Genomic DNA, 26,863 nt, shown 5'->3' with positions numbered 1-26,863 from the left:
TTGGTGGTCTTCCACGTTCTTCATTTCTTACATCAAAATCATTATTTCTGAACCATTGAAACCATCTTTTGCATGTTGCTTCTGATAGAGCATGATGACCATATGCCTCAACAAGCATTCGATGTGACTCTGCAGCACTTTTTTTCAAATGAAAACAAAAAATTAATGCTTTCCGCAAATCATCACTTTCCGGCACAAAATTCGACATTGTTAACACGATGAAAACATATGATGTTGTTTGTTCCATGACTTCATGTATACTAAATATCTTTGACAGATGTCATACCAACCAAAGACAAAAAAGTTAAGGCTCGTTCACAACACATATTTCCTATCGACACATTTGTATCTTAACGCTCATTTCATACTGGTACACCTGGTAACTATCTGAATAATTTCTTTTATATCACAATATATTCTTTCAATCTCTTCATCATCTTTGAACTAGTTGGCATATAAAATTGTACTAGTGTGGTGGGTATTGACCTTGTGTCTATCTTTGTTATGATAATGTGTTCACTATGTTGTTCATAGTATCTTACCCACATTCCTAGTTTCTTATTCATTATTAGACGTACTCCTGCATTACCTCTGTTTCATTTTTTGTTTATAACCCTGTATACCACCATGGCCATGGGAGTCCGTTTGGCTGTCGGTGTGGTTGTGTGTGTGAATGTGTATACTTTCGCAAGAAAAAGAGCAAGAGCTCAAAAGTTAGTGTGACTGCTGTTCCGTGTTACATGTCTCTGTGCTACATGCATGGCCTGCTATAGGTGGGTGGTTGCCTTTCCCTTATTTTACGTATCTTACACATCTGACCAGTAATCCTTTTCATCCTGCCACCAGACTTCATTGTGTCTAACTATAATCTATCCGTTTCCCTTTTCAATTTTTTTAATGTAGCTATCCTTTTAAGGGGTCTAATATTCCACACTACAGTCGGCAAAATGCCAGTTTTGTTTTTCCTAATGATGACATCCTCCTGAATAGATCAGGCCTTGAGATCCAAATGGGGGAATATTTTACCTCTGGAATATTCTACCTAAGGAGATGCCATCATCATTTAAACACACAGTAGAGCTGCAAGCCCTTGGGAAAAGTATAACAGCTGCAGTTTTCCCATGCTTTCAGCCATTTGCAGTACCAGTGCAGGAAGACCATGTTAGCTGATGTTACAAGACCAGTTCATTCAGTCATCCACCCTGTTGCCTCTGAAGTTACTGAAAAGATTGCTGCACCTTTCCAGGAACCACATATTTGTCTGGGCTCTCCACAGATATGCATCCGTGGTGACTGCACCTACAGTATGGCTATCTGTATCATTGACACACACAAGCCATCCCACCTTGGCAGTGTCTGTGGTTAATAGGACAGTTGCTACATACCAGTTTATATTCTTGGACATGCTTGTACTTGCACTGAAATATTGAGAGAAAATAAAACCAATATTCTGTGAAAAATGCTGCTTGTTCTAATATGATGTCCTGAATACATTATTACAAGCTGGTGAAAGATAACTGAAAGACTACCAAGTGAGTGTAAGTAGCCTTCAGTGTAATGTATTAACAACTTCAAACGATGGGAAGGCCAGGATGGATGTTGAGCTGGGCCACAGCCAGAGACAATGGCCATTTGTTTGTGAGTTGCGCTTTTATAAATGTATGTGTGTTTTCTATTTTTGAAGAACAACTTCTTTGTCCTATAGCTTGAATGTTTAGCACTCTTTTCATTGTGCCTATCTACAACTCAGTGCCTCCTCTATGTGGTGAGCAGCAATCTATCCTTTCCTATTGTATTAACAACTTCTTATTTCATGTGTGCATTGCACAGACTCACATGAAATAGTGTGTGTGTGTGTGTGTGTGTGTGTGTGTGTGTGTGTGTGTGTGCATGTGTGTGTGTGTGTGTGAGAGAGAGAGAGAGAGAGAGAGCACAAGCGAGCGCGTGCACGTCTTCACATGTCTTCAAGCATTTTAGCAGCATAATAGTATCTGAAGAAAGCTGTTTTGTTCTTGCAGTGACTCACCCTTACACGAGCACAATTTTCTTTGAACCTGTTTGTCTGAGTAGCTACTATTCATCCTTTCATTAGCAGGCTGTAAACATACTAAAGCTCTGCCAGTGCATTCATACTACTGAATTCCTAATTTTGATCTTTTATTTGACTACATTCGTCCTCCCAACTTACTTAGATAGACTGAATTTTATTTTGACCTCTACATACATGTAATATTTCCTTTCATTCAGGATACCCCTGCTGGAAGGCAGAGCTGCTCGCAATATAAACTGCCAGAAAGAATCTGGAAGTAGCTGGTGTGGTGTGTGGTATGATAAAAATGACATCAACCAGGTTGTTGTTGCCGACAACTGTTGTGTTACTTGGCACGATATCAGGGTAAGTTCAGATTTCTCTCTCCCTCCCTCTGTCTCACTCCTACAGTGCCCACTGACCACTGCCCTCCGCCTCCTGCCTTACCCCTCTCCATCACCCTCTCCTTTTTTTCACTGAAATGTAAGTATTTGTACATGATAATTTTGCACACGTAAGTACATGATAATGTTGCACCTGATTCATTGTGATTATTTGCAGCAAATTACCATTTCTGGCTTTATCATAAAAGACTGCATTTTTCTCATCCAGTTTGATATTGTTTACCAATATGAAGATTGATGATATCTCTTCATCCATGCTGATTTATTGATGTGACACTGTGGTAGCACACTGGACACTTATTAAGGAGGGTGGCGGTTTATAGTTTACATAAAATGCCTAAGGTGAATGCTTAGAAAGGGCATGAGTGAGTTCTTCTCCAGCCCAAACTTGTTCTACATCTCTAATGAGCTTGTCATCAACTGGACTTGTCATCAACTGGATGCTGATCCATAATATTCATTCGTTTCATTCTTGTGGAGGATTAGAATTGAGGAACCCATTGTAATTTTTCTGATTTGGGAGTACGTTGGTATTTATGAAGTACATAGAAGGCAGGAAACAAATTAATAAACAATATTTTGTATTCTTCTGTTCTTATTTGTTCTTTGCTACAGTGAATACACTAGCTGCTTTTCATTTTGGATTGCTATCGTGTGGCTGTAGAAACCTACTAGAGAAAAGTAATATTTACATGTATGTATTCATAAGTGTCATGAATGTTTTGCATTTTTATTTCTCGCACAGATAAGCAGCACTCAGTTTTTTACTGTATTTTTATAGTGCGGACTTAGTAAGAGTAAAGGAATTTGCCTTGCGAGCACCAAACACAAGCTGCCACTGGAGTGGTCATGCGAGGAAGTCTCACTTTTGGTGCCATCACAGCTGCACCATCAGTTGTACATCGGCACTACCCACAGCCTGCTGCAGGTCGACAAAAGGTGGCCAACTCTAGCGCCACAGCCTGTGCGTCGATGGACACACATGCTAAATGGACACTTATTGATGGGTCAGACTGTTCCACTCCAAGGAACAAAATCTGAGATTATTTGTGTTTCCTGTACCCAGCAGGTAGGTAGTTAAAAGCTTCATACTTTCAGAAATTACTGATGTTCTATTTTAATTGTTTTCACAAAAGTTCATTTCTATTTTTCTTTATAATAATATATTAGTAAATATCAGGCAGAAGAAATCACAGTATTTTATCTTGTGCTGTACAGTACCATAGGCATAAAATAGTTTTTTGAGCCACTTTTCTATAAATTATTCATCTGGTTGTTTTTCTGATACATTTCTCCAAGTTTTACTTTTTCTTCTCTTTGGAAACATTAAGTACTTCATTGACATAAAAACTTATTTTCTTTTCTTCTCACCTATCCCCACATGCCATTTTAATAGTTAGCCACCCCATGCAGAAGACATGCATAGCTGTGGTACACATTTTACGTCATTTTTGTGAGATATACTAACACTGCAATGTTCATCTTTGGCACCCTAGTGTAAAAGGTGATATAAAATCAGCTAAGTGCAAAATCCACACAGTTTGCATGTTTATTTACTTACTAACATATACAAGCAGATGGCCGATATTACTTTTGTGCCCAAGGAAAGTTAGGAGTGTCAGATAAAATCACCTCGAAAACGTACGTCCAAAAACTTGGCGTAAAATTTAAATATGTTTTCCAAGTTGACCGTATCAAAATTCATGCGTGTGCTGTGATATATTGTGTATTTGCATACCATTTGTGCCATAAAAATGTATTTTGTGTATATTAACATGAATAAATATGTATTTTTTGAAGATTTTCAGAAGTTACAAGTGTCATTCACAGTTTGTGTAGTAATTCAGCTTTTTTAAATTTGTTACTGTAGCACATCATTTTACATTTAGCTTTCCCTTTCAACATGTCATTTGTTAGCACCTGCAACCTCAAACAAGTTTCAGGAAATTAGTAACTTTTATCCTAGCTTTCTCTGTTGTATTTATAGAAATCTCATTATGCATATTTATTGCTTCATTTCTTAAGGAGATTAGTAATATTTTTAGGTTAACAGAACCAGAAATTAAAAGACAATCAGAAAGCTTATTTTAAAGTTATTTGTTTACTGTTCTGTTAACCACTGCACCAGCCACAAAGCAAATCCCACTGTGAAAGCTGTTCTCAAACAGGGGAGAAGTCAGTTGATGTTCATAAGCAGCTGGAAATCATCCTGACTATTGTCAAATGCTTGGAAGCTGCCACAGATGGGTGTGTTGAGAGAGAGAGAGAGAGAGAGAGAGAGAGTTGTGTACCAGAGGTACCAAATGTTCTGTAAGTTCCATCTGCTCCTGTGGGTTTTGCCCCCCTTCTACAGGAAGTACAGGCTGTATCCCTACTCATCACTGTGAGTGATGTGTCTGTGATATGGCTAGGTGCCTTGTACAGGGGAGACAAGGACCAGAGAGAACTCTGGATTTTGTACCCTTCCCCCAACCAGCCAGTTTGAGATGCTGTCTTTGACTGAAACAAAAACTGCCAGCAGTGAGAGTCACTTCACCTGTTGTGCCTTGTGTCAAGAGGAAGCAAACACAAAAAGGTAGGAATCTGTTACATGTCAGCAGCTCAAACTTACAGCAAATAATTTTACTCCATAATGAACACCAGGTGCTCTGAGAGTCTATGCCTGGAGCCTCATTCAACTTAATGAAGAAGCTATTCTGGCAGCCATTGAGGGAACAGGGTGCAACCAAATGCAGATTGTGGCACACGTTGCAACAAATTATGCCTGTGTCTGGGCTCTAAGGTTGTACTCGGATCATTCCAATAACTGGCAGAGAAGGTCGAGAAGACCAGCCTTCCTCACAGAGTTTTAATGAAGCTCACAATTTTGTAGCACCATCCCCAGACCTGATCATGGCTCCCTGGTTTGAGTTAAATGGAAAAACTGAATCAGAGGTTTCGATCATTCTGTGACGAGCTAGGCTGTGGCATGGTGAACTTGACCATACCGTTTGGGGTCGTCCTAAATGGATCAGGTGTGCACTACACATCAGAACTGCTACTCAGGTATCTGTGACTCCGTGTCTGCAGTGCAAACAAGGTTGTATGGTTTTTTAATTATGACATACTCTGTCCAGTCCATATAATGATAACTGTAAGAGACCCAGGACCCAGAATTATAAGATCCAAAGAAATTATCGCAGCGGACAAGAGTATTAGAATCCTAGTGATTAACTGCCAAAGCATTCACATTAAAATGCCAGAGTTTGAAGCAGTCCTAAAAAGCATTAGAGCCCATAAAATACTAGATACAGAAAACCTGAAATTAACAGCAGTGAGGTTTTCAGGGAAAATTTAAGCGTGTATGGAAATGATGGAGTAATGTTAAAGGGAGGTAGTGTATTTCTCACAGTAGACAAGAAATTCAAATCTATTGACATAAAAATTGAAATTGCATGTGAGATTGGTTGTTGGGTATGACTCAGTATCAAGGTTGGCTTAAACTTATACTTGGATTCTTCTGTTGACCACCAGACTCAACTCCAGATAAAACCAAAAATTTTAGAGGAAACCTAAGTTCAGTTGTACATAAGTTCCCCAATTGCACTTTCATAATTGGAGGAGACTTTAATCAACCACCAGTCGACCGAGAAAATTGAAGCTGTGTAAGTGGTGAGTGTGACCTGGTGTTCTGAGAGACATTACTAAAACCATTCTCTGAGAACCACATAGCACAGATTGTTCAGAAACTCACTCATGATGGACTATATTGGATCTAATAGCAAAAAATAGACCTGACCTCTTTGAGGATGTTCACATAGAAACTGGTATCAGTGACTATCAGATAGTTGTAATAATGATTACCAAAGTACATAGGGCAACTAAAACAAGCCGAAGCATTTGTGTGTTAAGCAAATCAGATATAGAGGCAGTAGTATCATATCACAGTAAGGAATTTGAAACATTTATGCCATTCAAACATGGGGTGACTGTCAAGGAGTGCTATGGGCAGGTGATCTACTTTGGCAACTAGTTGCTGACTAGCTGGCAATGCATTTCCACACACACACAGCAACTCAGAAATGAGAAACTTCACTTGCCGTGTGTGGGTGTCGAGGAGAAGGAGTATAAATGAAGAAAATTCTGGAGTAATATGTACATCCAAAAAAATATAAACAGCGGACCATATGTAGCAGCAAACAGATTTGAAATTTGTAGCTTTTTATAGAATAATTAAACAATGTTACAGCAATTGGTGCAGTCGATTTCTTCCACCATAACACTTCCTTTTATTTCGAAAATCAAAATATCTTGATTTATGGAAATGGAAATGTGGTGATAGTGAATTGTGCTCATTAAATCATTTGCATGTGAACACCATTTTATTTACACATATTGGAGATCATTTCATTTTTCACACCGGAGATTTGTGGCTTTTCACTGTTCATTTCATGTAACAATGCAGTTTTTCAGAATGACAGAGGCTGCTAGTCACGCAGAAGAATACTATCAGTAGATTTACAATTTTTTGCACAGTTGTTTCTATTGACATACCTGTAATTTTACTTAAACAGTAGGTGTACAGTTCACAACAAACGTAATGTGAAATTCTTTTCCCACTTCATACCCCACTTTCTCTGTCAAATCTCTCCTGCAGAACCTTGTAGCTGTATAAAATGGGATGTTCTTCAGATCCCTGTATGAAGCTACTTATCATAAGCACTCATTTTTCTTCGAATTAATCCAACACAGAGCTGTGTTGAAGTGCACGACAAGACTCAGATCTCTTGGCAATGCAGGTGCAGAGTCAGTGGCAATGTATTACAAGTGATGTACTATTGAGTCACTTGGCAGTCTGCGAAGTCCTATTTAACTACATAGGAAGTGATTTGCTGCCAACCCGTTACCACCTCATGTTGGCAGAGATTTGCTTTTGAATTGCCCCGTGTGCAGAGGACCTTAGTTCTGGAGATGAATTTGTAGAAGGTGTCCAGCAAAGGAGTTCCTGATTTCAAAATTAAATATGTCAAAAACTAAGATCAATAGATGAGTGCAACAAAAGGTATGTTTATCATGAAAGCTGTAGAATTTTATACAGAAGTTTCACAAAAGTTTTGCAATAGTTCAGAATCTGCTAACAGATGGAACTATATGCTGTGCAGCTCATACAGTATCAACTTGCATATTTAAACTCATCCTCTGCAAGCAGTCTTTGCAGTCACATCACAATCGCTTTGAAATGTTCACTGCTTGCAGTACAGAGTTGTAAACAGACAGTGAAATTTTCCCTCACATCCTATAGTGTCCCAATGGAAATGGATTCAGATGCCACACAGATCGCTGATTCAGGCTCATCCAGTGTAATGGGGTGGTTTCGGTAGACAGTGTGTTTCAATGTGCCCCCAGAAAAAGTAGTCACAAGGAGTCAGATGGGCGATTACAAAGGCCAATCCATCCCTGCACCAGTAAATTTGCAATAATCGAAAACAGTGACTCTATTCCTGAAGTATTCATCAAGAAAATGAAACAACAGTTCAGCGCAAAGCTGTCCGGCCCCATCTCACACGAGCCATTTAGTGACTGGTCAATCCTCAAACACTAGCTGTATGGTGACAAATATTCCAAAATTGCAAGCTAACATTCGATAGTGATTGGTAATGAAAAAGGATCAACAATGCCTCTGCTGCATACTGCAGCCCAAACAGTAACTTTGGAGGAATACAGAGGTTTCAGTTCACACAAATGAGGATTTTAGAAACCCCAAAATCGCCAGTTTTTACCAAGAGTGGGCATTGCCTGCAGGGGGAGTGACTGTTAAAGTTTTTTGAAAATACCCACTAGTCGTACTTCATATTTTTTATTGACCGGTTTTGCTCTTCAAATGAACAAAAGCATCATTAATATATACAGTTTAAAGTTGACTGACAGAATTAAAGATTGCTTTTAAAGTTGGCTGTCATTGTCATTATTTACTACTTTACTTTAAACAAAGTTTAAGTACTATAGTAAAGCCAGTTTAATCTTTAGAGCTGTCAGACAACTTTAAAAGTGATCTTTAATGCTGGCAGCTAACTTTAAACTGTATATTCTGATGATGCTCTTGTTCATTTGAAGAGTGAAACCAGTCAATAAAAATACAAAGTGCGACTTGTAGCTGTTCTCAAAAACTTCGCCAGTTTTTGTTCATTCACAACTCCATTCAGGTGGAAGTGTGCTTCACTTGTGAACCAAATGCAGCCAACATCAAATCCTTTATTATCAGTCATTTTGAGGATCTGGTTGACCAAGTCAGCCCTCTGTTGCACAGCTCGTATAGGTATGGCCTGATGACGGGATTTTGAATGGAAACATATGTATGCTCTGTCTCAGTATTTTCTGTGTGCTGGAAAGCTTCAAACCAGTCTCTGCTGTAATTCTTTGGATTAGATTTCCTTGGATTTTGCTGAATAATTCCAGGAACTGTGGCAACATTTTCAGGAGTAAGCACAGTTTGCCTGGGGGCCAACATTCCCCACTAGATCATCAGCAACACTACCTGTTGGTTGGAACTTGGCAAAGAGCTTGTGAACGGTTTTTGCATTACGTCCCTTTAGGACATTAAATTGTGTTTGAAAACTGTGTCTTATTGCCATAGGACTGTGTTCTAACCTGTGGTATTCTAGTACAGAAAAACACATCTTTCAGTGGAATACATGATTTCAACCTCTCCCTTCAATATGCTAATCTCGTTTCACATTTCAGTGGCAGACCTGTGTCCTAACCTGTGGTATTCTAGTACAGAAAAACACATCCTTCAGTGGAATACACGATTTCAACCTCTCCCTTCAACATGCTAATCTCCTTTCACATTTCAGTGGCGGACCTGATCACTCTGAGCTGTGGCGCGATTGCAATTACAGAGAATTCTAGCTTTCACAATAAATAGACCACCTTTTGTTGCGCTCATCTATCAATATTTGTTTTTGAGATATTTAATTTTCAAATCAGGGATTCCTTTGCTGGACGCCCTGTAGAGGAACTGTAGCTCAGGTTTAGAAGAACAGTTGGCCATGCACTTGATAGATACATACTTATTGTTAGTAGAACAATTCATGATGGGAGGGTCCTTCCATGAATAGTCACTGTAAAACAAACCTCTACGTAAACAAACTACTGTGTAATAAATGTCAAACAAAGCATGGTGCTGTAGATAGGGAGATGCTGAGTGACATGTGTTTGTCTGTCAAGAAGGTTGGAGACTTCAGTGACAACTGTAACAGAATACTGTTGAAAGATCTCTCTCAAAACCCTAGAAAAACTGGCCATAAGTAAGGGCTGTTAGCGTCCAAACATTCGTGGGTGAGACAGGGATGGAAATCGATGGTAGAAAGCAAAAACACAAACTCTGAACTCCAATTTCAAAAGTTGCTGTACAAATGAAAATCCAGTGGTACAGCCCCAATATAATTCTCACACCACTGCAAAGATAAGTGACTGATAATAGTGTCAGTGGTGTGGAAACAGCTACAATCAGTAAAATTGATGGAATCTCTCTCAGATCCTAAACTGAATTTGTGGATGAGTTAGCCCTGTTTTTACTCATAATCTACCGTAGATCCCTCGAATAAAAACTTGTGCCTTACAGGGCTAGGCTATTTACACCTACAGTGAAAATGTACTTAATTCCTTAAATAACAAATTACAAGCAGCAGGTATTTTCTGTGATTTGTCAAAGGCATTTGATTGTGTGAACCACAACATCCTTTTAAATAAATTAGAATTCTATGGTGTCACGGGCAGCACTGCAAAATGGTTCAAGTCATACCTCGCTAAGAGGAAACGAAGGGTGTCAGTGCAAGGGACTAGTGAATTAAGTCATCATCAGAATGGGAAGAAATTACATGTGGTGTCCCACAAGGATCCATTTTAGGGCCATTGCTGTTTCTTGTGTACATTAATGATCTCTCATCAGTTACACTGCCAGAAGCAGAGTTCGTTTTGTTTGCAGATGACCCAAGTATTCCAATAAATAGTATGTCAAGTATACTTCTAGCAAGGTCTGCTAATGATATTTTCATGGATATTAATAAATGGTTTAAAGCCAACTCACTGACATTAAACTTTGAAAAGACTCACTATATGCAGTTCAGAACCTGTAAGAGGTTTCCACCCAGCATATGCATAAAGTATGAAGAAGTGCAGACAGAAGGGGTTGACAGTTTTAAATTCCTGGGATTACAACTTGATAATAAATTCAGTTGGGAGGAGCACACCACAGAACTGCAGAAACGCCTTAACAAATCTGTATTTGCAATTAGAGTGTTAGCAGACATAGGTGACATAAAAATGAAAAAGCTTGTATACTTTGCCTACTTTCATTCCATAATGTCATATGGTATAATATTTTGGGGTAACTCTTCAAGTCAAACAAAAGTTTTCAGAGCCCAAAAGCGTGTAATACGTATTATTTGTGGAGTAAATTCACGGCTGTCCTGTAGAAACCTCTTCAAAGAACTGGGTATACTAACTACTGCCTCTCAGTATATATACTCCGTAATGAAATTTGTCCTAAATAATATATCTCTTTTTCCAACAAACAGCTCAGTACATATATACAATACCAGGAACAAAAATGATCTGCACAAGGACTTAAAAGCACTTACTTTAGTTCAAAAAGGGGTCCGCTACTCAGGAAAACACATCTTCAATAATTTGCCAGCAAACATAAAAAATTTAGTTACAAATGAAGATCAGTTTAAAAGAAGCCTTCTCATTAACAAATTTTTTAATAGAAACAAATGATGTATTGTATATACTCATACTATTAGTATTGGTATTTCAGCTTAAAAAATTATGTATTTTATATACTTATACTATTAGTATTGTTATTTCAGCTTAAAAAAAAAGTGACATGTTCCACATCCACCAGGATCTCCTCAGCATGGATCTGTGGAACGATAAACTATTCTAATCTAATTGGAAGAAAGCAAACGTCGTACTTGTCTTCTGCCTTCAAGAAGGGCATCACAAGTGAGTCACTAAACTACCATCAAATATCCTTGAACATGCATTTTTTTTTAGAACCTCAGAACATTTTCTGACTTCAAACACGATGAGGTACCTTCAATAGAATGTCCTTCTCCATGCCAATCAACATGGATTTGTGAAACGCCAGTCATGTGAAACCCAGCTCACATTTCATACAAGGCATCCTGGATGCAACACATCAAGGCAGTTGGGTAGAAGTCATATTTCTCGATTTCCAAAAAGCATTGTCTCAGTCAGACCTTTGCTTTCTATCAAAAGTACAATTGTATGGGGCATCAAGTGAAATTTGTGAATGGCTTGAGGATTTCTTTGTTGGGAGGACACAACATGTTATCTTGAACGGAAGTCATCAACAGATGTAGAAGTAACTTCAGATGTACGCCAGGGAAATGTGTTTGAATTCCTGCCATTCACGCTGTTTGTTAATGACTTTGCATGCAATATTAATAGTGACCTTAGACTTTTTGCTGATGTTGCAGTTATCTATAATGAAGAACTGTCCGAAAAAAGCACAAATATTAAGTTGAATCTTGATAATACTTTTAAAGTGTTGCAGATGTTGACAACTTGCATTAAATGTTCAGAAATTGTTTTTTACACAAAACAAAAAACAACTGGAACTGTCAACTCGTACAGATACCTGGATGTGACTCTTTGTAGTGACATGGAACTGAGTGAACACGACATGAAAGTGAATGATCATATGAGCTCAGTCATAGATAAATAAGTGGCAGACTTTGCATTTCCCTGATATACTACCAATGAACCAGTCCTCAAAGGAGATGCTTGCCAATAATTTGTGTAATCCATCCTAGAATATTTCTCAATTGTGTGGGATCTCTACCAAGTCAGACTAACGGGGAATATTGAATACCGGTATGTACAGAGAAGGGCAGTGACTGGTCACAGGCTTGTTTGACCCATGGGAGAGTGTGACAGAGATGATGAAGAAACAAAATTGCTAGACACTTAAAAATAAGTGCAAACTCTCCCGAGAAGCCTAAGTTTCAAGAACCTGCTTTAAATGATGAATATAGGATTATGCTACAACCCCCTACATATTACTCCCACAGGAAGTAATGTATCCTGCACTCCTTATGTGAATGGAACAGAGGGGAACTATTCTCTGCCAAGCACTTCACCGTGGTTTACAGAGTGTGGATGTAGATGCATATTTGTGACTGTCTACATTAATCCTTATTATATTTACTGCCAAATGACATTTTGTCTTTCCATTGTGTGTGTATGAAAAGAGGTGCAAAATTTAAAAATTATTGTATGTAGTGCAGTACCCACATAGAAAAATGTAATTTGTTTTGCCCAGTGATGTATACAAAAAATTTCAGCTGTTGAAACAGTTGGGTGTGTGTAAAAAAAAGTTGCTTAAAGTTGCAAGTATTGACCTAACTGTTACATTGTGATCTGGTATGGCTGTCTCAACTGCTTCAGTTATTTATGTAATTATGATTCTTTAAGATGAGTCTATGGTATTTTCTATTTCCTTACAAAAGTATACATCATTGTATTAATATCTGGGTGAATTAAATAAAACACGTGCAAGTAGTTCACAAAAGGCAATATTTTACCATGGTTGTAGAGCTCCATAACTTTTCCATTGACAGAATAATTACAAAAGATGGCAGTCAGATATAGTTCCAGGCTTGATTCTGTCTTTAGGTTGACGTATACACCTCAGTAGAGTGTCCAATAAAATATTATATAATCTCTCTTATATTGTGAAAATTAGGAACATCTTTAAATTATGACATTATTGAGAAAAGTTTCTTCAGAGTAAAGAATGTGCCACACACAAGATACCGCTACTTTAGTTCGTGTTAGGGAAGGCAACCATTCACCTGTAGCAGACTGACACTTCGTGCATACACACACATAACAGAAAACTGTGTTCACTAGCCTTTGAGCTCATGGTCTTTTTCTTCCTACACACACACACACACACACACACACACACACACACACACACACACACACACACACACATGGTCGAAGTACAGAAAGCACAGAGATTGAGACGTATTAGAACCACGAAGATACAGAGCTTAAAGGTGATCTCACAACTTCCGGCGAGGGGGAGAATGCAATTTCTACATCTACAGCTATACTCTGCAAACCACCTTGAGGTGCATGGCAGAGAGTATGTCCAATTTTACCAGCTATTAGCGTTTCTTCCTGTTCCATTCGCGTATGGAATGCGGGAAGGCAGGAAGAATGATTTTTTTGAATGCCTCTGTGCGTGCAGTAATTATATGAACCTCATCCTCACAATCCCTATGTGAGCAAAATGTAGCAGGTTGTTGTATATTCCTAGAGTAATCATTTAGAGCCAGTTCTTGAAACATTGTTAATGGACTTACTCGACATAATTTACATCTGTCTTCAATAGTCTGCCAGCTCAGTTCCTTCAGTATCTCTGTAACACTCTCCCACGCATTAAACGTATCTCTTGCCAATCTTGCCGCCTTTCTCTGTATACATTGAAAAATCCTCTGTTAGTCCTATCTGGTATGGGTCCCACAGACTTGAGCAATATTATAGAACTGATCATACAAGTGATTTGTAAAAAAATCTCCTTTGTAGACTAATCGCACTTCCCCATGACTGAACCTATGTGCTCACTCCATTTCATATCCCTATAAGGTGTTAAGCCCAGGTATTTGTATGAGCTGGCTGATTCCAACAGTGACTCATCGATATAAAAGTCGTAGGATACTATGTTTTTTCATTTTGTGAAGTGCAAAATTTTACATATCTGAACTGTTACAGCAAGCTGCCGATCCCTGTGCCATGTTGAAATCTTACCAAGATATGACTGAATATTTATGCAGCTTGTTTCAGTTAGTACTTCACTACAGAAAATCACATCATCTGCAAAAAGCCTGACTTTACTACTAATATTGTCTGCAAGGTCATTAATATACAGGGAACAGCAAGGGTGCCAACACACTTCTACATATGACAATGACAATCCAAGATAACATGCCCAGAGCTTGTGGTCTAGGGCCAGCATTGCTACCTCTGGATCACGGGGTCCTAGGTTCGATTCCCAGCCGGGTTGAAGATTTTATCTGCCCAGGACTGGGTGTTTGTGTTGTCCTCCTCATTTCGTCATAATCTTCATCATTCATGACAGTGGCTCAATTGGACAGTGAAAAAATTGAGATTTTGTACGGGCGTTGATGGTCGCGCAATTGAGTGCACCACAAACCACCCATCGTCGTCATCATCATCATCCATACCAAAAAAGTCCTCAATCCAGTCACAAATTTCACTTGATACCACCGTGTGATTGTACTTTTGACAATAAGTGTAGGTTATTGCATCTATCTGGTTGCCCTGATCCAAAGCTTTCGGTATGTCATGTGAGAAAAGTGAGAATTTGGTTTCACATGATCGATGAGTTCAAAATCCATGCTGGTTGTCATTGAGGAGATCATTCTGTTCAAGATACCTCATGTTTGAGCTCAGAATACGTTCTAGTATTCTACAACAAATCAATGTCAAGGATACTGGCGATGCATCACTTCTACTACCCGTGCCTTTTTCCAAAATTTGGGCACAGTTTTTTTGTTTGTGGGGTCTACAATAGTTTATAGTTAGAAGAGGGGCTAACTCAGGTGCAAATTCATTATAAAATTTGACAGGGATTCCATCAGGGCCTGGAGCTTTGTTTAGTTTTAATGATTTCAGCTGTTTCTCTGTGCCACTGATACTAATATTTATTAAACTGGGGCAATTCTCCTGGGTTTTCCTTTGTAAAGGAACATTTGAAAAAGGAGTTAAGCATTTCAGCTTTTGCTTTGCTAGCCTCATTTTTAGTTCCTGTCTCATTTGCTGGGGACTGGACAATAACTTTGGGGCCACTAATAGACTTTACATATTACCAGAATCTCTTTGGGTTTTGTGAAAGATCATTTGAAAATATTCTGCTACTGTAGTCATTGAAGACATCATGCATTGATCTCCTGACAGCCAAACATGTTTCATTCAGCAAATCTACCTGTACCCTTTACTAATGTGTACATGTTTAAGTTGGTAGTGCTGTCTGGGTCTTTATAGCCTTTGATGATGTCTTTTGCTTTGGAATACAAAATTATAGGCACAGAAATATGCCTTGGATCATAGCATAATGGCTATAAGACAAAAATCACCAAAGAATCCAGAATTAATTCTGGAAACAATCCCGTAGGTTCTCCACAATATCCTTCCTTACATCAGTGCAGGACAACTTCTGTAAAGTTTGGAAGGTGGGCGAGTAATACTGGCTGTATGTGCACATTATGAGTCGTGCTTGGATCGTTCAGTTGATAAGAGCACTTGCCTGCAAAACACAAAGGTTCCAGTTTTGAGTCTTGGTCTGGCACTCAGATCTAAACTGCCAGCAAGTTTCACGTAAATGTTAGTCCAGCAGATATTTTAGTTAGTAGTTCACAACATAGTGTGTATTTACTGTTTCCTCTGTCAACAGGCAGTAGTGGTTCTTGGAGGCGAAATCTGTTGCAGTCAGCATCCACCTCTCTGTGTAACTGAAGCATGTGGTAATCAGGGCATCGTTGGGCTTTCATTTCTGCCACATCCTTATCTAAAAAGAAGTGACATCATTACACAAACTGGTAGTGGTGATATTAACTCACTTTGTTTAAAATGGGATGCTGGAGTTGTGGAAAAACCGGAAATATCAGATGCAAAATACCACTGCAAATCTTCAGAAGCCACCTGGACACTGGGAAGGGGCCGACAGCTCCATGTCACAGAACGCTGCAACATGCAGCCAGTGTACTTAGGTACTATAGTAATGTTTATATTTGGAGTTTAGCTAAAGAAGCTTTCCCATCAAATTCATTAAGAATTCTTATAAACTTGTTCCATTAAATCAAACAAAGCAAAAACTTGAATAGCTTATTTCGGAATTGTATTAAATCAAACTCCTTTGGAAATTAGATCATGTAATACAAAAAAAAAATACTTTTTTAATCAGGTCAAAATCACTGGGACAGCACACATGAACCTTGAAAAGCAGAAGATGTCAACTCACAATAAAGATGACACGCTGATCTACAGATAGTCACAACGAAACGACTTTTACACATTTAGCTTTCGGCAAAAAAACCACACCCATTCATACAAGCAAGCACGTCCTATGCACAACAGTGCACAGCAATCTGGAGTGGGGCAAAGGTGGTTTGAATATCAGAGTACGGGTGAAGGTTTGGGGGGTGCTGTCTGGGGGAGTGTGCAGGGACCAGATGACTGACAGCAGGACAAGGCTGCCATTTTCCACCACCTCTATCCTATCGCCTCCTTCCATTTCATCTCCCCCCCCCCCCTCTCATTGTGCACACATGGGTGGCTGTGGGGGGGGGGGGGGGGGGGAGCAGCAGTTTCCACCACTGCCCTGTCCCTTCATCCTATTTTACATCCCCTCAACCTCATTGTGCACTGCTCTGTGCCAACACACCCAACAGTTCTTTCCCCCTCCCCCATAACCACCCAATGCTGCACCTGGAAACCTTCTCCTGGAACCATCTACTCCCTACACATTGTGCCAGACAGCATTCTTCCCTCCCCTTATTCATACCCTACCCCACTCCAGGTAGCTGCTTTCGTTCAACATGGTTTTGCATTTTGTCTAGATATAGCGGTCACGTGCACATGAGGCACACGCATATTTTTTTAGTGCACGAGGCGCATACATATTCTTTTCTGATGAGGGTTACCCGAAAGCTAAAAGTGTTATCTTTGATAAGTAGCACTTTATCTATTTCATAATATTGTTGATATTTAGACTTTTCATTGTTTGAAAAGCTGTACATTTGACGTAAACCAAATATGGTTTACTCTCCACATTATTTTTATGTGAAACAACTTGTGGTACTGCTTTCTCAGTTTTACCGTCCTCTACTTGGTTTATCCCAATTATTAATATTTCAACTGGAGGGTTTTCTGCTGTTCATTCTGACAGCTGGAAGATTTTTCATGTTCTGGCTTACAGTTACATCATTAGTACTGTTTTAAATGAACTCCATGTTTGTAAAGTTGTTTCATATAAATGACTTACTCTTCACCCTTTATGCCATCATCTATTAGACCAATTACAAGGCCTTCTTACAGTTGTCTGTGTTCTAAGCATACAGCAAGGTATTTAGTAAAATTGGATCTGCATATAACTATACACTACAACCAACCATAGACATCACCAAACATATTTCAGTAGAATATATGGTGCTCTGTGGGCATTTTTTACTGTATAAAAATATGCAAATAGTGCTGGTGTATTGTAGACTAAATGACATTAATGTATTTCAGGGTTACAGAGTGCCAGGAAGAGGTCACTTCACAGACAACACACTTCATCCCTACAAAAACAACCGTGGCAAAGATCAAAAGCAGATTTGATGTCTTACACTGATGTCTTAGCTCCAGGAATACTCGAGGCATGGGGAATAGATGATATGCAGGAATGGTCACCTACCGTCACAGAGCCTTCTGCTGTTGACAAAGTTCAGCAGTGGCTACAAATGAATTCCACATCACTGAATACTGTTGATGGAGAAAGTGAAATTACAGCTGTTGAGAGTGTTTCTGCAAGTAGACTTCAGACTGCAGATCAGACATATTTGTCAGGTGTTCTTCCAGCATCACAGTTTGTCGAGGATGAGACAGAAAATTTCGACCCGATTACAACCCATCACCGTTTCTCGCAAAGCAGTTCTGTAAGAACTCGAACTGTGATTCCTTCTTACAATAATAGTACAGACTTTCTTGATACTAGTGGAGATGCATATTTTCATTTATCTCCCAATGTGGTGAAACAATCAAAACCTTCGAAAACCACTAGTGTCAAACGAAAGTCTCAAGTACTAGGATTTTAAACACCAGAAAAAAAGACAATGTTTGTGCCACCAAACTCTGGAAAGGAAGAAAAGCTTGAAATAAATAATGTGTGTTAGATTTTAGTTTGAGAAGTCTGACAGTTGCTATAAAATTATATTTACTGTTAAGTACAAATTTATTTTTGTATTGTACTGTATACATAACTTCAATGTTTTGTACAGCCACTCCAAAATAAATGCTGCATCAAATACTGTTTGGTGGACTTGGGTCTCTGTTCCTCCTTTAAAATACTTTCACATATCAATCAAATGACAAATCTGCTCCATACATTTAGATCAAAATTTAACAGTTCATAGTCTGATGCAGAGAATAGCATAATCAAATTTAGTATGTGATCTGGAATCCACATGCATAAGTTGTTTGTTTACCAGAAATGAGCAGATATTACAAAGATTTTGTATAAACAGTCTCTCTATGCCTAAATTTTCAACACTTCATAGCAAAAAGAATGACATCTAATAAATTCATTGTATTACGCACGGTAACTTACAAAAGACATGTTCTTCCCTGACAACCTCTTTATCTGAATTATCATTCTTAATATTGGAACTTTGTGTACATTTAAACCTATTGGACTACATTTTAAAAATGTATTTTATTCACTGGCAAGAATATGTAGCTTATGATAATTAGTTTCTGTGATATTCTGTTACACTGCATGTCAGTGAAATGAACACAAGTGAATGAGCTGGTTATGGCATGGTATGACAAGAGACCCCAGCAAATAGAACAATACTGAGCTATTTAGGTTCAATACACAAAACATTACTTATCTACACAGAAACGTATGATATGGGTCAAAGAAAAACATAACTAAATAATTTGCTGATGTATGTGTATGTGTGTGTGTGTGTGAGAATTTTTTATTCAGACTTTCAAATACTGAACTGAACACAGATCTTCGGTTTTCCTGTTCTGTACCTTATTTATTTTAATGGACTCTATAAACTTAAGGCACAAATAAGTGTCACATATATCAAATTCTACAGACCCATGTCAAATTGCTTTCTTCTTACACAGCACTATAACTTTGCTTGAAGCACCATATTCTTATGAAATGATGAAAATTCCTAAATCAGATAAATTAATGAAATATTTAACACTGCAAAACAATTTTTTACATGAGAACACTAGCTAATCAAATATTTTTCCTATGTGTATAAAACTTAAGCCTATTGTCACAGTAGACTTAAAGTTGCAGTTCTTCTGTCATGTGTCCATTACTACAGAAACAAATTAATTCATTTCAAGTCTACCTCAAACACACTCGAATTTGTCCTTCAAATAAAACAAGTCTCTGAGGCAAGCAATTTTATTTCACACATTTTTAAATGCAGGCACGTGTTCCCAAAAAAAATATATATATCTCTTTCTCTCAAAGAATTCTTTAATACAGCCAAGGGCTTGTCTTAAATTAAGGCAAAACCATGAAATACCTTAATATTTTTTTTTCCTTTGTAGCAATGTACACAATCTGAAGCAATGCACTGAACACATCAGAAGAATGATGGGAAATGCTCAACCTGTCATGCAGACTAGAATGAGGCAGTAAAACTCAGTTACTGTTGTTGACAGTGCAACATTACCCACCAATTATGTTTAGTAATTGAAACTGATTGCACTAAAACCAACTTCGGCCAAACAAAACGTGTAATCCTGAACCAAAATGCTCAACTATGCACAAAATACCAAATAATGTGACAGTGATTGGCTCTGGGATTGATGCAGTATTTTAAGAAATTTACGTGTACAATTCAGAACAGGCATATACTTCACCTTCATTTCGTATTGTCTTTAAAATTTATAGTTATAAAATAAGTAACAAAACATATAGAAACAACAGAAGTTATATGGAAGGCAACAAAAGTGCAGTTCATAATATTGGCTTCCTGTACAAGAATACTATTTTAATGATACCCACTTCATTGCAGTCCAGAAACACTCTTTGGCACTAATTGGGTCATAAGACACTTCATAATTTGTCATTTTTAAAGGCCTTCACAGTAATTCCATGAATGGCAGATTGTTTAGGCTTATTTTACACTAGATGCCTTTTAAATCACATACATTCACTTTTTTTGCTTTCAGATACAATTGCTCAACTGCACAAAAAGAGCAGCACTTTGGTTACAACACTCAACAAAACTGAGACATTCATCATTAAGTACACTGATCATACAGATTCAGCTACAAATACATTTCTCTTGGGCAACATTCATGCAATAATTCATAAAAATATAAATATCAGTTCTTTTTATGAGATCTCTTCCAAAAAGAAGTGAAAGCACAGAGTTGGAAGGCAAGATGCAGGAGCTCACAATAAAATTACTGGAAGTATACAACCACAATAATAATAATAATAAAGATTCAATAAGAAACCAAGCCTGATAATCCTCAGTTACCAATAATATTCCAATGGTGAATGAGTATTTCGTAACAAGTAAAGGCATCTTCGACACTTCGTCAAATATTTAAATACAACAATGTCAGTTAGTCTTTTGCAGTCTGCTGAGATACGTGACTTATTTCATATATTCTTTTTGATTTAAAGCACTATTCTAAACACACATAAAAAGAACAATCATTGCTTTTGACTCTGAGAAAAGTTATCAGTGTCCAGCACTTTATATGTAGCAATGATTAAAATCTCGAGTATACAGAAATGGGAAAAAAAACCAAAAGGAATGTAAAAAAAATAAAATAATACAGAGACTCCTCCTACAATGGTTCTGCACATTATTAACTGAATCCACAGTATTTATTGCTTATGTTAACAGTTCGCTGTTCCAAACATATGAAATACACTTGTCCCACAACATGCACTTAGAAAGTTCTTGTTAAACATTACCTATATAAAAATTAAATATAAACAAAAGCCTTAATTCAATTGTACACAAAATACTGTTTCTACAGTGTTCCACAAAAGTCTAAAACAAGCATCAACATCACAGTTTTTAAAATTAGGTGGATCAGTAGTATGTAAGAGTAAAGTTTTTTGTAATAATTTTTTTTCTTTGTTAGGCATCCACACACTTTGCATTCACTAGAGATTAGAAGAGTTGTACTAACACAAGTATCAAAAAGATTTCTCGATGTTTTATATTTCTCTTCTCTTAACTACAATATGTTTGAAACATGGCATTTGAACATTTAATACAATTGAATTCCATAACAAGTATTTTTTTCCATTTTTCTTTTTTCTGTTTTTTTCCAGACATAGCACTACGTTCTCATAACTCTTGTAGTGCTACTGGTTTTCATGATTTAACAAAGCAAAACATTCACACAAAACATTTTAAAAAGAAAGGAATACCTAATACTTTGTTAAAAATTAAAAATTTTTTCCTTCTGAAAAGACTCATACAAGTAACATTATAATATAATAGAAAAACCACCTACTCCCACATACACAATGTCTGCAGGGAAGACATGCATGTTAACTAAAATCAACAATTACATACATAAATAAAAAGAGAAAAAGGCATAATATATTCATCTTAAAGCTCCAATCTTCATCACAGTCATAAGTAATATTTATCTGACTAGGTGAGTGAACAGTCCATTTTAGTTACCTGTTCACAATGTTGTTTTCACATCATGTTAGGAATATTTCTTTTTTATGTCACAACCAGCGTGTAAGTCACGATTAATGCTGAAACCCAGTTCAACATTTCTTTGTGCCATTTCACACATGAAAAACAAAAGCAGTCCATTAACAAAAGTTCATTTATTCTATGACTTCCCCTGTCCATTCAAAAAATGCTTACAATATCACGGGTTTTCTTCAGCTTCTCATAAGAATCCTGGAATACTTGCTTCACTTTCTCAAATACGTCTCGATCATACACAGAACGGGCAGTGTTGGTGAGATCAAACGGTTCTGCACAAAAATATTTTTAGGTTAACTACAAACATTCATTATCTTACATTACATATTATATAGTTCAAACAACTTTTTTCTCTAAGGCTGAATTAGACTGAAGGAAATTTGCTACACAATCTTTTAATCATGTATTTCAGCTTCTAGTCAAATGGTATAATAGCCGTTGCAACATAAACTCATCAAAGTAAAACTGAACAGGGCATGAGAGGCAAGCCCCATTCGCTATAATAATTGAGGAAACTAATGTAATACATTTATATATTTTGTCTTACACCAAAATGAATATACCCAAAATTAATAACACTTAAAAAGAAAATACTTTTCAAGCAGTCAAAGATTGTGATATTGCCAGTTCGCTGTAGTAACAAACTAAAGCATTATTTGTTAAAACATTATTAGAAGCAATTTCCTTCTCAGCTGAATAGATAAGCTGGTTGTTCATTATAATGTTTCTGAGCATCTTTAGCATAAAATGGACAAAAAATAGAAAGTATTTTTAAGAGCTGTTTCATATATGGCAATAAAACACTAATGCAGATGGCTGAGCACAAACAAAAAATCTCTGAGTCAACTACTCTGTAATCAATGTAGAAAGGAGCTTTAACTCCCTATAGGACTTCAAAATACCCTCCACCACCACCCTGCACCGCTTCCTCCTCCTCATGAGATGTTCACTTATCAGTCATGTGGCCCATACACAGTAAGCATCGCTAAGTACTAAGATCTTTTGTTGTTGTAGAAGATGGCGCTCTCTCTCTCTCTCTCTCTCTCTCTCTCTCTCTCTCTCTCTCTCTCTCTCTGTGTGTGTGTGTGTGTGTGTGTGTGTGTGTGTGTGTGTGTGTGTGAGCGCGCACTTTTTTCCTCACTGACATTAAATTTCTTCAAAAGACTGAAACGACTGGTTAGAGGTCCAGCACATTTTGCTGGTAACTACTTCACATGCCTCTCTTCCTCCTTTGTCAGTTCTTTCATACTCCTTGATCCCCACATGCCGTGGGAACCAATGGAATGAGTATTCCTCCCTTGTCATGTTGAACAATCAGGTTCCTGCCAGTTATTCACGTCTTCCTTTTAACTGTGTGACTCGCTGTCTGCCTCAGGTGCTATCTGATACTGATTCCACTGTGCGACGAGGCTATACTTATGACTATGTTGTGCCAGGCACTCTGTCTGCAGCGCTCGCTGCATCAGGCGCTTTGTCTGTGGTATGTGCCGACCCAATAGCAGTGACTGTAGTGCCTTCTTTTAGCCATGGCAGTTCCGACTGCTGTACGTGCACTTTGTTGTTATCATCATTTGTCAATCTTGCTGTATGAAGTTCGAATGACGTCCAAGGCGTGCTAGGCATTTTATCTTCCGACTGTCATCATTTATGCCCATCTGTGATCTAAGGCGTTCTGTTACCTTGAAGTGCCATGTCAGGTGTTCTGTCTGAGGTCCGTGTCCGCCAGGAATAGCTGCAGTGTTATTTTGAGGTCGCTGGTGTTCAAACTGCCACTTGAGACTTGGCAGAATGTCCTCAGGTATAGAGTTTTTTTGTCTGTGATACCATTCCGCGTGCGACCTTTATTACATGAACTGGGCAGTTTTCTCCAACTCCATCTTCATACTTGCGTCCCTGAGATCTTTTCAAAAACTGAATGCCGGATTTCAGGCAGAGTTCAGCTGGAAACTGGTGTCATACTTAATGAGATTTTCCATTACCTTAATCTCAATAGATTCTGTGATAATGCTGTCCTAATAGCTCAATGTTTGTGTTAAGAGTCTTAGCATCATTATAGTTCATAGAATGACCGAGTTCTAAACAATGCTTGGCAATCACTGGCTTGGTTGCCTGTCTTATTCTGGTAAGCCTTTGGTGATCTTTGTACCTGATGTCCCTAGTCATCCGGCCGATGTATGCCATACCACATTCACATGGTATGTGGTAAATGCCCAGTTTCCCCAGACCCAGGTCATCCTTCACACTCCTTAGCAGAGCCTTAATCTTGGGGGGTGGATGGAATGCACTCTTGATGTTATGTTTGAGGAGAATTCTTCTGATTTTGGCAGATATCATCCTGACATAAGGCAAATATGCAACCTTTTTTGTTTCTTCTTGTACTTCTCGAGGAACCTCTGGCAGAGAAACAGGGCATGGCTCTTTCTGATCTGAACATCTCAAAAAGAGTATCCATTTTTATAGAACAAAGATTGAAGGTGGTCTATCTCCATCGCCAAATTGTCAGGATCTGACAGAGTTTGCGCCCAGTGAATCAGAGTCCTGACTACACCATTTTTCTGTGCTGGATGGTGGCAGCTGCTGGCTTGCAGGTACAAGTTGATGTCAGTGGGTTTGCAGTACACATTGTGACTGAAGGTACCATCTGCCTTCCTCTTAACTAGTACGTCTAAGAATGGGTTAGTCCATCCTTCTCCAGTTCCATTGTGAAGCTAATGTTAGGGTGGCATGAGTTTACGTGGCAAAAGAAAACTTTGAGCTTTTCCCCCCATTGGTCCATAAAACAAAGGTGTCATCCACGTACCTAGAAAAGCATTTCGGCTGATATGGGGCCGATGTAAGTGCCTCCTCTTCAAATCTCTCCATAAAGAGATTGGCCACCATATAGAAAATACATTGAGGTCAATATGTACATGAATAAGTAACAAACAATGCACATTCTATTGAGCCTCAAGTGGCAATCTGAACACCAGCAGCCTGAAAATAACACTGCAGCCACTACTGGTGGGCAAAGACCTCTGACAGAATGTCTGACACAGCATGCCATGGTAACAAAATGTCTTAGTTCACAGGAGGGCTTCAATGATGGCAATTTGAAGAGAAAATATGTAGCATGACTTTGACATCATACTGCTGTGGCTAAAAGAAAGCAATACAGTCGTCGCTATTGGTCAGAATGTACCACGAACAGAGTGCCTGACGCGGCACAGACTGCTGACAGAGCATCTGGCACAACATAGGCATAATGTCGGAACTGTTCCACACTGGAATCAGTATTAGACAGCACCTGCAGAAGACTGCAAGTCACGCAGTTGAAATATTGTGTAATAAAGATGTAAATAACCAGCAGTAAGCTGATTGTTCAACATGGCAATGCATTGCCGGGAAAGCCTGAAGAATTACATTAGCATTTCTCCCTTGTGGTTGGTAATGGAGAGTGATGGCCTGGAAGTTCTGAACTATTTCATCTGTTTTGTATAATAGTCCACCAAGGCACTCTGAATTAGAGCAGATACTTCTTTATTCTTGCCATCAATCTTCATCTCACCCAAAATCAACGGTTCATATACACTTCTACACCAAAAGCTGTAAATTATGATGGAAGGCAGATCCATCAAGCACGATCAGGAAGAAATGAATGAAAATCAAGTACAATTACACTGCTTACATGAATCATCAGTTTACGAAACAATAAAATTACAATGCTCATTAAAAAAATTCAAAATATTTAAATTTTTAATTTGGCATACAATATTTCTTTAGCTCCACAATTATAAAAACAACTTGGATATTGTTAATATGGAAGGTGGAGTCTTACTCAAACTGTAGAAAATCTGTCGTCAACCCCAACGTTGGTCTGAACAGCACAGTGCTTTACTGGGCATGGAGGTGGTATGTCCTTGCCTTCATACATACTAACAAGGAGAGGTACTCAGCTGTGTGATTGACTTTTTGAAATCATTTCTACAGTGATGTAGGTTCAGGTCTACAGAATCACACCCTGCAGCCAGTCACCTTGGTGGGCCCTCGTTTGCGAGTAATAGACGGAAAAAGTTTTAGAATTTCGTGCAATGCTCTATAAATTTAAAAATGTTAGCAATTTACAGACTGGTTGCACTGAGTAATAGATAAGGTACTGACCTCATATGCAAAAGGTTGTCGTTTCGAACCTCTTCAAGTAAATCATATTCTTTTTTATTTTTAAATCTTCATTGAAATGACTTTGATCATTACAATTAATTGGTTCAGATGTAATTTTTTGTACACATTTCTCAAATATTAGTGATCATATGAAATACATCATTTGCTCCCATTTGGAATCCTTGTTCTAACTTCAATTTAATTCCTTCCATTTTGTCATCTCATATTTTCGTCCATGTTATTGCATTTATTATTTCTATTTCTCATTTTTCTTGAATTTCAGTTTTGGTTATAAACCCTGCATCATTTAAATCACCATCCAGGTATTTGCCCATAGTGCAACAATAATTTATGTTTTAATTGTCTGTACGACAACTGCCATCCAAAAATTTGTACAGCTTGTAACAAAAAGAGTCTTGATATCACTGCACAGTCACATAAATAGGTTATTTCATCTCTTGTAACCAACAGCTTGGCATTTTCAAATGTTTAAACAGTATGATAGCTTAATTAAGTCAACAAAGACTATAAATGGAAAAGGAATGACAGAAAGAAAACAAAGGGCTACTGAAGTAGTTCAGACATTGATTAAAATGAAGTGACAAAAGAACACAAATAAAAGAAATTGCATGTAAACCAACTAACTGAATATAAATAATGATAAAAGTCTTTTTGATAAAGATTAAAAAATGAAAAGAAACTCAATGTACCTGACAAGATTCGAACCAAAAAGCCTTTTGCAGGTAAGGTCAGCACCTTAACCATTA

At 37.9% G+C, this 26,863-nt stretch overlaps 2 protein-coding genes across 6 annotated transcripts in view; one reads left to right on the top strand and one right to left on the bottom strand.

Moving 5' to 3' along the window:
- The window catches only part of LOC124805353, a 114,624-nt gene extending 96,072 nt beyond the window's left edge, over positions 1-18,552 (top strand). For 2 of the 5 annotated variants that reach the window (XM_047265889.1, XM_047265891.1), the window contains exons 7-10: positions 2,248-2,395; positions 3,215-3,502; positions 15,926-16,241; positions 17,764-18,551. In XM_047265889.1, coding sequence (XP_047121845.1) covers positions 2,248-2,395; positions 3,215-3,502; positions 15,926-16,241; positions 17,764-18,329 — 1,318 coding nt within the window. In that variant the 3' untranslated portion in view covers positions 18,330-18,551. Of the gene's footprint in view, positions 1-2,247; positions 2,396-3,214; positions 3,503-11,285; positions 11,422-15,925; positions 16,242-17,763 lie in introns of those variants that run through there. The other 3 variants (XM_047265890.1, XM_047265892.1, XM_047265893.1) reach the window with 3 other exon arrangements.
- The window catches only part of LOC124805355 (poly(A) RNA polymerase gld-2 homolog A-like), a 161,767-nt gene continuing 153,351 nt past the window's right edge, over positions 18,448-26,863 (bottom strand). Inside the window, exon 11 of the mRNA XM_047265894.1 lies at positions 18,448-22,231. Coding sequence (XP_047121850.1) covers positions 22,104-22,231 — 128 coding nt within the window. The 3' untranslated portion in view covers positions 18,448-22,103. The remainder of the gene's footprint in view (positions 22,232-26,863) is intronic.

Source organism: Schistocerca piceifrons, chromosome 7 (genome assembly GCF_021461385.2).
Source record: "Schistocerca piceifrons isolate TAMUIC-IGC-003096 chromosome 7, iqSchPice1.1, whole genome shotgun sequence".
Classification (NCBI taxonomy): domain Eukaryota; kingdom Metazoa; phylum Arthropoda; class Insecta; order Orthoptera; family Acrididae; genus Schistocerca; species Schistocerca piceifrons.
Note: the sequence above shows the minus strand (reverse complement) of the source record. Positions and strands in the feature narration are given on the sequence as shown.